A 14,791-nucleotide genomic window follows, 5' to 3' on the forward strand; every position below is an offset into this window, starting at 1 on the left:
AGAAGACCCCCGCACCGGTCTGCTGTTTACAACCCCCCCACCCCCCCCCCCCAGCTCGGTGTCGGACAGTCCCAGCAGCCGCAGCCGCAGCCCGAACCATGGCGGAGAGAAGTGGCCGGTTGAGCTTCCCCGGGAGCGGAGCTCTCAACAGACCGGTGCCCATGAACCTGTTTGCCACATGGGAGATAGACGGATCCTCCCCGAACTGCATCCCCAGGTAAGGCGGCTTGCACGCGCGGCACCGCACGCTGTCCTTTTAAACTTTACAGCGTCTCCAATGCGCCATGCAGGCTGTCATTTATCAGCACGCTCGCGTTACAGCTGCACCAGCAGCTAGCTGTGTGATATCATCGTGCCAAGTGGATGCCCGTGCAGGGAGGGAGGCCCCTGCAGCGGGCTCATCCAGACATCTGCATTGTTTTCATTTCAATTGAATGGAAATGTGTTTAAAGTGTGTCTGCGGGCGGCCCACCAACACAAACAACTCAAGGACAAATCCTCCAGCAGTGCAGCGTTAAATCACACTATAATGGTGTTTCCAATGCAGTGTGTGTGTGTGTGTGTGTGTGTGTGTGTGTGTGTGTGTGTGTGTGTGTGTGTGTGTGTGTGTGTGTGTGTGTGTGTGTGTGTGTGTGTGTGTGTGTGTGTTGAATCATCCGCTCAGCTGTTCAGATAGATAACCAGCTTTATGCCAGATCATTGTGCCAGCAGGCTGCACCATGGAGACCGTTTGTCTCCTGTGACCCAGAGACTCAGAGGCCCTGTTCACGCTGCCAAATTCTGAATCTACTGTTCAGGTCTGATTTTGTATTATGAGATGAATGTGGCATAATTATGACAAAACAATCCCAAACTTTAGGTCCACTTGGTATCTTTTGAGACTGTGTCACATGGCCTTCCTTCATCAGTGTCGTGGAGGTGCATTTGTTCACATGTGAGCTCAGCAGGTGTTGTGATTTACATGATGGGGCTGCAACTAAACTTATTTTCATTATCGATTCATCTATTGATTGTTAAGTCTTCAAAATACTCATCATATTCTGCCAGAGGTCAGGTCTTCAAACTACTTGTTTTGTCTCAACAACATGCCAAAATCCAAAGATATTTATATTTTACAGTTATATAAAACAGAGAAAAGCAGCAAATCTTCACATTTGAGAAGCTGAAATATATATATATATATATATATATATATATATATATATATATATATATATATATATATATATATATATATATATATATATATATATATATATATATAAGCTTGCTGTGCGCTTTTCTGAATTGCAACGTGGATTCATAAGTTGGAATGACCTCAAAGGATACGGTATTTAATATATACTGTATATGTGTAATGTGTTTTGATTGGTTCACAATATCCTTAATTGAGAGGTAAGAATCTTGCAGATAAGAAAACTATAACAAAGATGGTTACAGCCTGAATCATTACTAGTATGAGGAAAGTCTATTGTGACTGAATTTGTACTTTCAATAGAAAAGACAGGAAACAGTCTGATCTTTGACTCTTCATGGAGAAGTGGAAACATACCTCTGGGTTTGGTCTTCATTTTGACCTGACATGAAGATCCCACCGTGATCAAAACGTTGTCCATTTAAATTAATTTGTGGTTTGGAGTCCGTGTGCAGACGTTTGCTCTTCTGATTGAAGCTATACATTTCCGGTTGCCTTGCAGCTTCGTGTGATGTTCGTATAACTTCTTCTTTAACCAAAACCTCACTGGAAACAAAGACCAGTTTTATTGTCAGTGTTCCTGGAGATGTGATCAAAGCTTTTTGACATCATGGATATCATTTTAGTAAAAGCACATTTTTATGTATGACAGAAATATATTTGATAGAGTTTGTGGTTTGAACTCCATTTGACTAATAATACCTGCTGTCAGACTTTGGTCAGCAGCTGTCAGCCTGCAGAGAAAGGAGAAAAAATAGCTGTAATTAACATGAGCATTTGGAGGAGTTTATGTGTTTTTTATTTATTTATTTTAAAGTGATGACTGTCTCTCCTTAGCCTCTCTCTATCCTCTTAAGTTAATACCTTCAGTGGACATTACATTGCATGGCTTTCAGCTGAAATGAGACTAATTCATTTCCAGAAATAGCATCGCTGTGATGTTATCCAGCAGAGTGGACGAGTGGATGAAAAGGTTTCTGTGACTAAAACAGTGGCCGGTTCAATCCCGCCGTGACCCTGCGTGTCTGTCGGCGATACAGGAACAGTGTAGGTTCAGGTTCCACTTTATTTAATGTGTTGGTTTTCTACACAGAGCCACCTCACAGCCGATCCAGATCACTGCAGCTCTCTATTGACCGCCGTCTGTCAGAGTTCAGACAGGAGGAACTCTGCTTGTTAAGCAGATGTCAGATCAACCGTCTCATTCAGTGATATCAGCCTCTCAAGGCGGATAAACAAACTTAATGCTGCCAGTCTTCTTTTAAAGGTGCCCTGTGGAGTTTCTGACCTCCAGTAGCGCTACAGAGCACTTTCTACATCAGTGGCTCCTCATTTTCTGCAGAAGAAGACTGCAAAGCTACTAAACATGGATGTAAATTATACAGTTTTCTTTTTTTAATATGCTGTCCAAATGTTTGACGAATCAGAATTAAGTTTATTGCCAAGTTTCAAGGAGTTTGCTTTGATATTTTGGTGCACAACAATACATCTAGTAAGACAACACTGCAAAAGGCAAGAATCATACATGTGTAATAGAAAAATTAACATTAAATAATCTGCTAAATATATATATATATATATATATATATATATTTTAAATAAAAAGAGCTGGACAGTGTTTGAACAAAGACGATGGCATGTGCAAAGGTTCACAGTATAAAGTACAAAGACTGTGTGTAATATGCAGAGATAATACAGAAGGGAATGCGTTCCACATGTTTGTCAGACCTCAGGGAGTTTGTATTTATTTGTGTACAGGAATTGCTCCAAAGGGCATCTTTACTATTTTATCTTTTATCGAAACAGAAAGAAAGCTGTGGGGGAGGAGACACATGGGAGAATGCTTTTGCAGATTATGGCAAAACATTAGAAGTTAGTCATGAAAAATGTGCACAATCAGTGTTTTCACACATTCGATTCACTCTAAAATCTGTTTATGATTCACACGGTCCTACAAAGCCAAATGCATACTCATCAAAAGCATGTTGTCAACAATTTACTGATTCTTTAGTTTGTAATGAGACATGAAAAAAAAAATGTAAAAAGTCTCTTAAGTAATATGTAATTAAGTCAGAGTACCTCGTGCCATCAGCCGCCTTAATAAGTGCTGCGTTGCTGTTTTAAAGAATAATTCAAGATTTTTGGAAATGCATTTTCTTCCTAAGAGTGAGATGAGAAGATTGACGGCGCTCTCATACTCGTACGTGACTCCTCGTAAAACTGCAACTTGAGACTTTTGCACGAATTGAACAAACGAGATGACCATTTATGATCTTTCGAGGTGCTTTACCTTCAGACAGAGCCAGGCTAGCAGTTTCCACCTGCTTACAGTCTTCATGCTAAGCTAAGCTAACCATCTCATGGCTCCAGCCTCATATTTAAGTCGACCGACATGAGAGTGCTACCGATTTTCTCTCGGCGAGAAAGCAAAAAGTAAGCTTGTTGTGCGAGTCGTCGGGTCAGGGAGCAGCAGTTTAGTATATGATTAAACAAAAGATGGAAGAGACTGTTTTTAAGGCTGCGTTCAAAGACAAGCAAGACTGATATGATGAGATGTAAAGACATGAGACGATGTATTCAAGGTGGAAAGTGTAGTTTTTACTAACATGTCCCCTGTGGTGATCCACGTTTAGGCCTGGTTTTGTTGCCTTTTTTTGTGTCGCTTCCTGGTGTTTCTTTACCTAGCGTGTGAAACATTTAAGCAAACTACTGTACGTCATAAGGGACCAAGTAGCATTTTTTTTTTTTTTTATTCGAACCGCTACACTGTGTTCCTTATAAATGTAATTTGTAATTTCTTCATTCCTCCATGAATCCCGCTCGCTGTGGCTCGGAGGTCACAGAAGCCCAAGGCTATTAGGCTGGGAGGCTTATAGAAGTGCTGCCTCGGCACTGGTCTCACGTTTCCCAGTCTCTTCAGGACACGTGCCGCTCCATGCTGAGATGCTTTATAACCACCTATCGCAGGTAAGGGAGGGGCTTTCACCACCTTAGAGGGTGGTTGAATGATAATTACCTGGAAATCCAGATGTCGGATTTGGACCTGGCCGCTGAAATGCAAATGTTGTCATGTGCATTATCAGAGAGTTTATGGGGATGTGGCTGCTGCCCATAATGTGAAGTCAGGATATGAAGTACATGAAGGATACACGGAGGGTTGTCCTTATGAAACTCCTCAGCAGCCGGCCTTAGTGCGTGTCTGACATCCTGAGTGTGAATGTGAAATATGCTCTTATGTTCTGTCACGTCGTCGTGAGAGGCATTTGAATGAGCAAGCGCGGCTCCTGAATCGCTGGGGGCTCCTGAATGTGTTTCAGTAATTGCTCACCTATTTCTAAAGATGGCCGTGTCTTCTAAGAGACACTCCAGCCCTCTAACCTGCGTTCAAAATCAATCACGCTGGCGATGTGAACACCTAAGCCTCTCTGCTCTCAAGAGAGCCAAGGGCAAGAAGCTGTGTTCCATCTTGGTATTTTTGAAGTGGGCATCAGTCGCATTTCTGCACATCAGCCCACAGGTGTGAGGCTAAGTGCCTCGAGAGAGATGGGGCCAATCTCCGAGACAGAGGCCGGATTGAACGGGCCCTCGAGTGGCAGCTGGACCCAGTAGGCTGTCATATTTGGGCCTGTTGGAGGCGAGAGTGCTGAGATGTCGCTTTGAGCAGCAGAGAGACACTCGCTCTTTTGTCCCCTGGCTGCCTGGGATGCTCACACTGCGGGAATTTAGAGTAGGATGAATGAGAGGCAGTTAAAGCCTCTCATTGTTTTAAGTTCTCCTTCTTGTTCTTGTTGTCCTGCACTCAGTGCCTGTTCTGTAACAATGTTTGGGAGTTTAAGCAAGACTAAGAGCTCTGTGAGGCTGTAGTTGCTTTGAGCTAAATGCTCAAAAAGAAGTCTGATTGTGTAGAAGTGACCCTACTTCTCACTTATTTATTTCCTCAGTAAACATTGTGAACATGAGTTTATGGTCTCAATCTTTAGTTTCAAGTCTTCTTCAACACAACATGATGTTCATTTACTAAATTATTGTCCATTTAGAGTCAAATGGATGATACAGCAGTGTATGCTTTGAGTTCTGACTACCTTGTGATTGACAGGTCGCTACCACAGCGTTGTCCGCTCTGAGGATTGTCCATGTCTCCGTTTTGCAACTTTAACCCTTTCACAGTGTGTTTTCAGTTGGTAGCCTAAAGATGTCTTATTCATTGTTTGGTAGTACTTAGCTCCAGCCTCTGGTGTCACTTCTGGTATCAAAACCAAGATGGCGATGGCCAAAATGCAGAACTCGAGGCTTCAAAACTGCAGTCCCCAAATTAACGGGTGACGTCACAGGGACTACCTCCACTTCAGTCTATGTTTAATGTGCAAGAGGAGAAGTTAAGGGATCACCAAAGTTATTACAGTTTATCTTGGCGGCAACATGAATGTGTGGAACACATGTCATGGCAATCCATCTCATACTTGCAGGGATTGTTTTGGACAACAACCACAAAGGTCCCACTCACGATGCTGCTCGAGGAAATGTCAGCGAATCATCAAAAATGTTGTGCCAATCTTTCCAGTAAATGTGAAGCTATTTCACAGGATACACAGGTAACAACATACAAAATCCGACTATTTCAGTTAGTGCCAAAATGGTGGACCACTGCAGCAGTTTCACAAAGTCGCACCACTGCTAACTTTCACACTTGTTTTCGTCTTAGTCAAGTGAATCTCTGCCGTGTTCTTTGAATGTTAAGTCACAGGGCCTTATATAAGATATCCAGATATCCTCCATCTTGCTGATGCAGCGCATCCTGGAGGACAGACGGGGCAGGACGAGAAAGGGCAGTCGCCTCCCCCCTCTCTCTCTCTCTCTCACGCACGCACACACACACACACACACACACTTGAGATGCTTTTTGACTCTGTATGCCGATCAATTTTGCCTCCAGCTGACTTTCCTCATGCCTCGGCGCTCTGTGTCACGCCCGACTGCCTGCTTCTTGTGTTCTGCAATTATTTCCCCACAGACATTATTTGATTTTAAAGAAGCAGCTTTGATAATATCTGTTCAGATCATGGTTTTAATCCACTGCCTCTCTGCAAAATGAGTTTAGGAATATGAAAAAAACTGCTGTTTTGAGAGTCTATATATGTTCACAAAAACCTGCAATACTGAACAAACCTAACGGGGATTGTTAACATTGAGTTTAGCTGGTTTACTTGAGCTATGATCTTTGGCTGGAGGCAGTCAAAAGTCAAGGCCTGCAGCAATCTGACGGATATCATACAGCTGATATAATATACATAAACACATAAACACCAGATTACTGTAAATAGCCAGATTTAAACCGGCTGTGGTGTCAAGGATGTTTTCAGTTGCATATAAGCAGCTACTAAGAAACAGCACAGCAACATAGAAAGAAGTCAATCTTCTTTTGGGTGAATAAAGATTACAAAGAAATGAAAGATTGCTTTTGTGTTTGAGGTGTTTAATTCCTCTGGGCTCAGGAGCTGAAGCTGTATTACTGTGAAATATTCGACATGGATCTTCAGCGCTGACGTTTTTATTAGCTCCCCAAATTAAATTCATGCTAATTGGAAAATGGGACAAGCACATGCGGCGTTTGAGATATGGAGTCGAGAATTTATTTTTCAACTCAGCAGCACGCTCGCTTCTTGGAGGAAGATGTCAGCTGTGATTCAGCAGAGTTAAACCAACCTTGACCAGTTCATGAGTCACTAAGTGTTCAGTCCGGGGGAACAACGTCCTCTTCAGGGGGTCTCTTAGTCTAAATAGATGGGTGACGGAGAGCACACTAAATGGCATCCAGACACATGATAAGAACAGCTTACTAGTGAGACATCAAACACGGAGGCTTGGTTCATCAGTAGAAACGGCTCAGTCAAATGTAATCATTCAATAGCTTCAACTCTTTGTGTCTGCGGGGACAAATAAACATTTCATTTTCAGTATTTTAAAGATTGTTGTTTGGTCCTTGGTTGGTAAACGAGCGTTGTTGTGTTTATTCAGTTAAAGCTGCGCAAATCAAAAACGTTATACTTAAAATGGAAAAAATGAATGTTTATCTTGAAATGTCATGATGAACTCTCAGAGAATCATCAGCTCCACGTAGCATTTTAGCGTCTTTCAGCTCATTGTTTGGTTTTATGGACCTTTTACTGTTTTGATTCACTTCCACGGCTCTCATCGGCGAGGTTTAGTGTAGTGAAAAGGAAATGTGACATTTCTAGAGCGGTGTGTGTGCTGGCTGCCTCGTCCCTCTTTCAATCATCCGTCCCCGAATAACATTTTTCCAAGATGTCTTTGTAGTCCGTTGACTCATGTAAGGAGAATATTTTATAATTGGTTCTAAAGAACTTTTCCTCTATTCACTTTAAACTCACTTTGTTTTTGTTTTTTCCATCTTTCACAGGTGGAAAAAAGTAGAGTAAAGTAACAAGGTCCATTTAAACTTCTACTCCTCTACATTTCACAGGGAATTACTGTTCTTTTTACTGCACTTCATTTATCTCACAACTTCTCAGACACAGAAAACCTATAGTGAGTTTATAAAAAGTGTAACTAAAGGATTGAACTACCAAATAGTGACATTTATAAAGTATTGTAATTCAAATTTGCTCCACCTCAACCGGCCACAACATCAACAGTACTGTTATAGTGATAATAATCTGATAATATAGTACATAAAACTGACATTAAAATTAAATGGGATTAGTACTTTAGGTTTTCTTTGTCCTAATACTTTAGTAAAATGTGAATGCAGGCCTTTTACTTGTTACAGAGTATCTTTGCGGTGTGATATTGCTACTTTTACTTCAGTAAAAGATCTAAATGCTTCTCGAGTGAACGTGCTCTGCTGTCTTTCATTTCATCTTTACTGTCAAACTTAATAACATGAACTCTTCCCGGATGATTGTCTCCGGCCGAAATTAAATTGTCTGCCTAACTAGTGATACAACTGCTAAATGATCAGCCTCGAATGGGTCTCGTAATTCTGACACCTTTCTTACATTTACATTTTGCACTCGAGGCATTTGCTCGCCATATTATTCATCATGACTTAGAGCGCCGTGTTTTTTTAAAATTTATTTATTTCCTGACATCTTGATTTGTTCCTTCATTCTCATATTGATTATTCCGACCCCGTGGAAATGTGAATTCCTGCACCGAGTAGAGTAATTGTTGCTGGACGCAGTCATATTGCCACCGCGGTGTTGATTTGTGTGTGCAAACATTGACTTCCAGGGAATTCCTTGCAAAGAATCAGTCACTGATTTCCACAGCAACAGTGTTTGTGTTGCACTTTGGCAGAGGTAATATCAAACAAATCATCCGGTGTATCTGACATTGGTGGTTGATTATTAATGTTGTGCACGGTTTTGCTGGAGTGTGTTATCACAGATTTGATATCTCAGTTATGACTTAATCAGTTTCATAATGATTCATCTGCCCAATGCCTTCCTGGTCACTCTCAGTTCATTGTGTGTGATCTCCTGTGAAGGCCCCGTCGGCCTCTTGCAGCAGGCGGTGTGAAAAGAGAGACTTTCTGTTTTACTTCTTCCCCTCGCTGAGGCTTAAAGAACCGTTTCTGAATTCAGAGCATGGAGGAGAAATGTAGGTCAGCTTCCTTTTTTAGAAAACTTGCGGCCGGGAGGAGAGCTTAGAAGGTTTCACATATTGTAGTAATTAGCAAAGCTGCTGTGCCACGTCTGGCGTCTTGCTCCTGGGTGGCTGATTCATGTGACCTCTTCCGTGTTTCCACCGGACTCCTCCCCGATGTATTGGCAGGACAGATGGACACGGAGAAAATCCTGAGGTTGGCATCGGCAGCTAAAACCTTTCATCTCTGCCCCTAGATGTCGGTCGAAATGAGCATTCATTATCGCTGCCAGTGAGAAATCAGCACCGCTTTACAAGCCTGTAAACATGACCTCTGTGGCCCCCCCAGATGCTGAGCAAGCGGCGTGGTCCAGCTAATTTGCTGCAACACAGACGTCGACTAGACATTTTCATAGTGAAAGTGACTCGTCAAGACAGACGACAGACCTCACATTCAGTCAAGTGTGGTGTTGAAAGCCCCTGTAGTGCTGTTCATACATCCAGACAGGAGGGATGTTTTGTATCTGATCCGTCTGTAAAATTCAGCTTCACTGTCTCTTTAATTCATATTTGTTTTAGCAGAAAGCAGATATTAATAGCTTCGCTTACAGCTTAGCGAATAGACAGGAGAAATGGGTTACCGTGTGATGGGTGACCCTGTGAAAGAGCTCCAACAGCTGTGGACGATGTTGAAATACCGTTTAAAAAATTTAAAAAAAGGTTTCTGGAGATTCTGCTATTAAAACTGTAAAGCGTCACTATTTAAATCAAAGTGTTGTGAATCCAAGTGGACTACAGATCTCAGTGTTATCACAGAAGATCTTTAACAAAAGTCCATGCATATTATTGATTCATTTGCCAAGTTTCTCAAAGTCCAATGTCTTTAAATATCTTGTCAGTCAAACTAACTAGTCCTAAAATATGACATAAATATCAAATAGGCCAACTGATCGTTGTGAAAATTATTTTGCTGTAAGCTACGAACATAACACTGTTATGTTCGTAGCGTACATGAATTATTGTGGCGTTTTTAGCCGTGCTGTGACGTTGTTGACGTTTACAGCGGGAGATTAAACCATCCATCACTGACATGGAGCCCGGTGTCCCGGGACCTGGACCTCAACATTAAAAACATTACTGCAGGTCGGAGCGGGAAGGGATATACTCATGAATCACTGCCTTAAGATATCCAAACAAAGCCTTTGTTTGGCAAAGTCTGCAGAAAAGAATACTGCTATTATTATTACTGTGAGTGTAATGTACTGGAGGCCACACCCCCAAACTTGACCCATTCTCATCTGGTCACCCTAGTTGCAGCTCCACTTTAGACATTGAAAGCATGTTTAAACTTAAGGCTAACCTACAGAATGCTCTTGTTTTTAAAGGTGTTCAGACATTACAAATGATATATCGGTCAGTTTTCCTCGTGTAGAAATCTTCTGTAATAACATGAATGTTTCTACGCTTGAAGCTGCCATCCTTTCAGAGCTACTTTTGAGCCTACAGGTGGTGATTAGTTGATATAGTAGTCCTTTTAAAATGGGCTTTACTGACTTAATCCACTTGAGCCACAAAATTCAGACTCTCATTTAGTTCGTAAAGAGCTTGAACAGACCCTCAGATTAAAACAGTTGTAGGTGGATGAAATGTGACCCTTTCAGACACTTCAGTCAATAAACACTGTTATAAATGGACAGAGTGCTCTGCGTGTCCATTTCTAGCAGAAACCTGTCGGAGCAACACTACAGAGGGCTCTTTAACCAAACGACACAGAGAGTCGTGCAGATGCGGTTTCACTGTTGTGACTTCACCGTTAATTTGCAGACTGCTCTATGATTACTCGGACAAAAGAGCTACGATGACTTTTTTTGTTTGTTTTGCAATTATAGTTCCTTTAAACAAACTCCCGACTGGTATGAACATCATTATGTAGGACACTTCAGATCCTGCTGTAATGAGATCTGAAGTGTCTGCTGTTTGTGTAATCCACTTTTAGTCTAACTTTATGGCGGTCTGGCATTTTAGAAACGTATTGATTGGCCTGACGGAGGAGGTAGATTTAGGGCTGCAACTAATTCTAATTGTTTCGTTTAGAAAATATCAAAAACCAGTGATAAAACGCCAATCGCAAGTTCACAGAGCACAACGTGACGTCTTCAAATGTCTTGTTTTGTTTGACCAAAAGTTCAAACTTGAAAGCATTTCAGTTTCCTAATATAAATGGCAAAGTTAAGCAGCAAATCCTGCCTTTTTTAAATTGATTTTTTCTTGAAATACGACTGAAATGAGTCGTGAATCATTTCAGCTTCAGTTGCATGTAAAGTTCAAAATGTAACCTTTAGAGTTTCCTAACAAGTTTTTATGAATCTTGAAAGAAAGAACCCTGTTGACCTTTTCTCACAAAATTAAAATAACTTTTTTTTTTTAAACGAAGTTGATAAGATACAATATTGACTTTATGCCTTTCAGCACCAAGGAAATAATCCAATTTGGACACATTTCCACATATTCCTACTTTTGGTCTGTTTTCCGGATTATTTTCATAGTCAGGACTTGCTTCAAACTAAGAGTAATCTTATTGCTGCAGCATACGATCATATTTTAGACAGCTTCTTAGGTTTGGTGTGGGAGAAGTTGACCGGCCTGCACAGAGCTCTGACCTCCACAACATGAGATGAGCAGCGAGTCAGGCCTCACTGATGCTTTTGTTGCTGAATAGGAGCAAATTCCTGCATCCAGGTGAAAAAGAGGAGGCTGTTCTACTGAAGCAGCATATAAAGGCCACATACTGTTGGCCAATGTAGTGAAGATACATTCACATCATGCACTTTCTATACTTGTGTCAGACGCACCTGTATGCCTGACTGAACCAGCCGCTATTTCAGGAACAAAATGTTTATCAGTGTTTCTATCTGACAGCTTGAATAATTGTGGTTGAACAAAGTGACCACACGGTGAACGTCTTGCTTCAGAATGATTTCAAAGGTCCTGGATATGAACACAGGTCAGTTGACATTTTTTTGTATTCTTTTTTTTGTTGGCCTAGAGTTGGTTAAAGTGGGTGTCGAGCAGCGTGGCATCATGGGTGGAGCGGCGCGCTGCAGATCGCTGCGTACAAAGCTCTCATTTGTATTCCAGTTTGTGCCGCGGCTCTCAGAGGGCACGGATCATTTTGAGTTCTTTAGTGCGTAAGACTCTCTGCACTCGGAAACATAAAACAACGACTTGGCTCACGGCCGGCTGCTTGATGTGTCTTTGTTCTGCGTCAGCTGGATTAACCGCAGACCTCACTGCCGACTCATAACGCACACCTTGTCTTTCTTTTATGACGTTCACCTCTCTTTTTCCTCTCTGCTAAACACACGTATGTGTAACCACAGACACACAAGTCTCCCTGGAGATAAATCATTTCGGGATCCATTGTGGTTTCAAACTGTTTCTAGGTCACTGTTACTCTGAGCTGATGGAGGAAACGTAATTCACGTCTCCCTGTGCTGCATTTTTAATGGCTTGCATTCATTATACATAATAAAAGAAGATTTCTTCTTCTTCTGGTTTGGTGACTGTAGCGGTGTTTCCTCCCCGTTCCAATAGCACGCCCGAGGATATCTGGCACCGGGAAGAAGTGCAGAGTTTTCATTGTTAAACTCTCGCTTTGTGGATGGCTCTTCACCATTCAACAGTAAGTCATGTGTGTGTGCAGAGAACACTTTGCTGTCTCCAGTAAGCTTCGTAAACAGCTCAGCTGTGTGTGGAATGAAGGAATGAATGTGGATACAGATAAAAGACCGTCCACGACAACAACACCAAGGCTGAAGAGCGACCTACTAAAAAACATTTTAGATCATTTAGAACAGGACATAGAACAGGAACCAGAGTGCCTGTCTGCACTGTACTGAACCAGAAGGTTTCAAGGTAATCCTCTTTTATTTATATATTTTTTTTAGAGTTGCAAATGTGTTGTTTTGAGCCCCTAAAAGCTTTGCAGAGTGACATATTTATAATTTTCCCACACAAATTTTGATTTCTGCTTCAGATGTTTTAGTCCATAAATTGAGTAAGTTGTTATATAACCTTGTTATTAAATGGTAAATGGACTTTTACTTTTCTAGTCTTCCGACCACTCAAAGCGCTTTAACACTACACGTCATCCTTCACCGGTTCATACAACGGTGGCAGGGGGGCTACCACGCAAGGTGCCACCTGCCCATCTGGACTATCTGACATTCACACCCATTCATACACCGCAGGCAAAGCGGGAGCAATTTTGGAGTTAAGTGTCTTGCCCAAGGACACCGACATGGACTAGCAGAGCCGGGGATCAACTGCCGATCCTCTGATTGAAGGACGACCCTGTTCTACCTCTGAGCCGCAGTCACTAGATGAACCAGACACATTATACAGACGGAGGAAGAAGTAGTCATGTGATAAAATGTATGTTTTTCTGGAGAATTGATGCACTTCGACCCTGGAAAATAGAACAATACCGATGAGTTGCTGGTGTCGTATCGTGTTGACATGTGTTATGGTTGTGCCCATCAGGAGAGTGTATGGTATAGAAACGCTGCTTTTCTGGAGAGTCGAAGCACCTTAAAATGACGCTAATGTTCAGTCTGCGAATTTTACACGCAGTGGAAAAGCATTTTTCATTGTTTTTCTGAGGCTTTTGGGAAACTCATCCTTAAAGCAACAAGCTACTTATCTTTTGCCAACCAGAATGAAAATGGCTGTTTTGTTTGGAATGGTGACTGCAAAAAAGTGAATCTCTCCGTGTGGAAGACGGACTCTCTGAGTAGGATTTATTGTGAGAAATGGTAAACACATTTCATCTGGAGAGACTTTATAATGAAGATAGAGTGTGTTGTGACCAATGTAAAGCACCTTTTTTTTACTTTGCATTTACACTTTTGACTGTGGTTATTGTCATCATGATTATGGTTATTGAGGTAGTACAGGTTGGTGGAATGTCATTAGTTCTGCTGATGTTGGGCATAAATAAAAGTTTTGGACAAATTAGGTTTGACCCGATGATGATGCACAATGAAAAGCTACCTGTGACGACCCTCTCTGCCTGTTCGTTTGGCTGCCTTCCTTGCAGGTGTGGAGGTGGGTGTGGCAGAGGGTCGTCAGGCAGAGTGGAGGCACCTGAGGCCATTTGCAACACTGGCCCTGTGTGCCAGAGCACTCAGTACAAAAACCCTCTGGATTCGCAGTTGGTCTCTCGCTCCTTCCTGAGACACCCATTTTGGTTTCTGTTATGGTTTGTTTCTACACTATACAACACTGCATATACACTTTACACCCACTCACTTACACTGCTGAAATGACTGACTTCACATGTCACTGTTATATTACTTTAAACCTAATAAATAATTAATCAACTGTTTCATTGAATGCGTCTCCCTTTTTTGTCATGGCCGTTCGGCCCGGTTTGTGACACTACCCAACATCAACAGGATTCATCTGTTAAATGTCTGTCCCAAATTTCAAGGCAGTCCATTCAATAGTTGTAAACTTATTTCACTTTGGACCAAAGTGTTTGGCCGACTGTCTGCCATCCACAGAGCCAAACAAACAAGTCTAGGTGATATATTAAGAAACAGCAGTCAACAGTGAATATTACATAGCAGTTGTTTCTCAGAATTCATATATTAAATTTAAGATTAAAGCCTTTATTTAAAGCCCACTGAGTCCTCCGTCTGCAGAAAGCTGTCGGGTTCATCTGATCAGCTTGAGGAAGTCTCTGCAGGACAAACGTCTGGAAACACAAAGCTGAAGGTCTGTGTTTGCTCGGGTCCACCTTCAATAACTCTTATCTCCCTCCACTGCTTTAGATTTCATTCAGCAGCTCTGGCGTCTGCAGGCAATAAAGCCCATAAACCCCCGCCAGCAGCCCCAACTCCAGTTTACATAGACTGGGAGATAGCGCGGGACGCTGGTGTTGGTCTTTGTGTTTTTCACTCCAGAGAAAATACTCAATACTGTTGTTTA

General features: G+C 41.9%; 1 protein-coding gene across 2 annotated transcripts in view; it reads left to right on the top strand.

Annotated features, from left to right (window-relative positions):
• The first annotated feature begins 98 nt into the window (after window positions 1–98).
• The window catches only part of pacs2 (phosphofurin acidic cluster sorting protein 2), a 50,213-nt gene continuing 35,520 nt past the window's right edge, over window positions 99–14,791 (top strand). For both annotated transcript variants that reach the window (XM_076107818.1, XM_076107819.1), the window contains exon 1: window positions 99–217. In XM_076107818.1, coding sequence (XP_075963933.1) covers window positions 99–217 — 119 coding nt within the window. The remainder of the gene's footprint in view (window positions 218–14,791) is intronic.

The sequence above is a fragment of the Anarhichas minor genome, unplaced genomic scaffold (assembly GCF_050575085.1).
Source record: "Anarhichas minor isolate MPS153535 unplaced genomic scaffold, ASM5057508v1 ptg000040l, whole genome shotgun sequence".
NCBI classification, from domain to species: domain Eukaryota; kingdom Metazoa; phylum Chordata; class Actinopteri; order Perciformes; family Anarhichadidae; genus Anarhichas; species Anarhichas minor.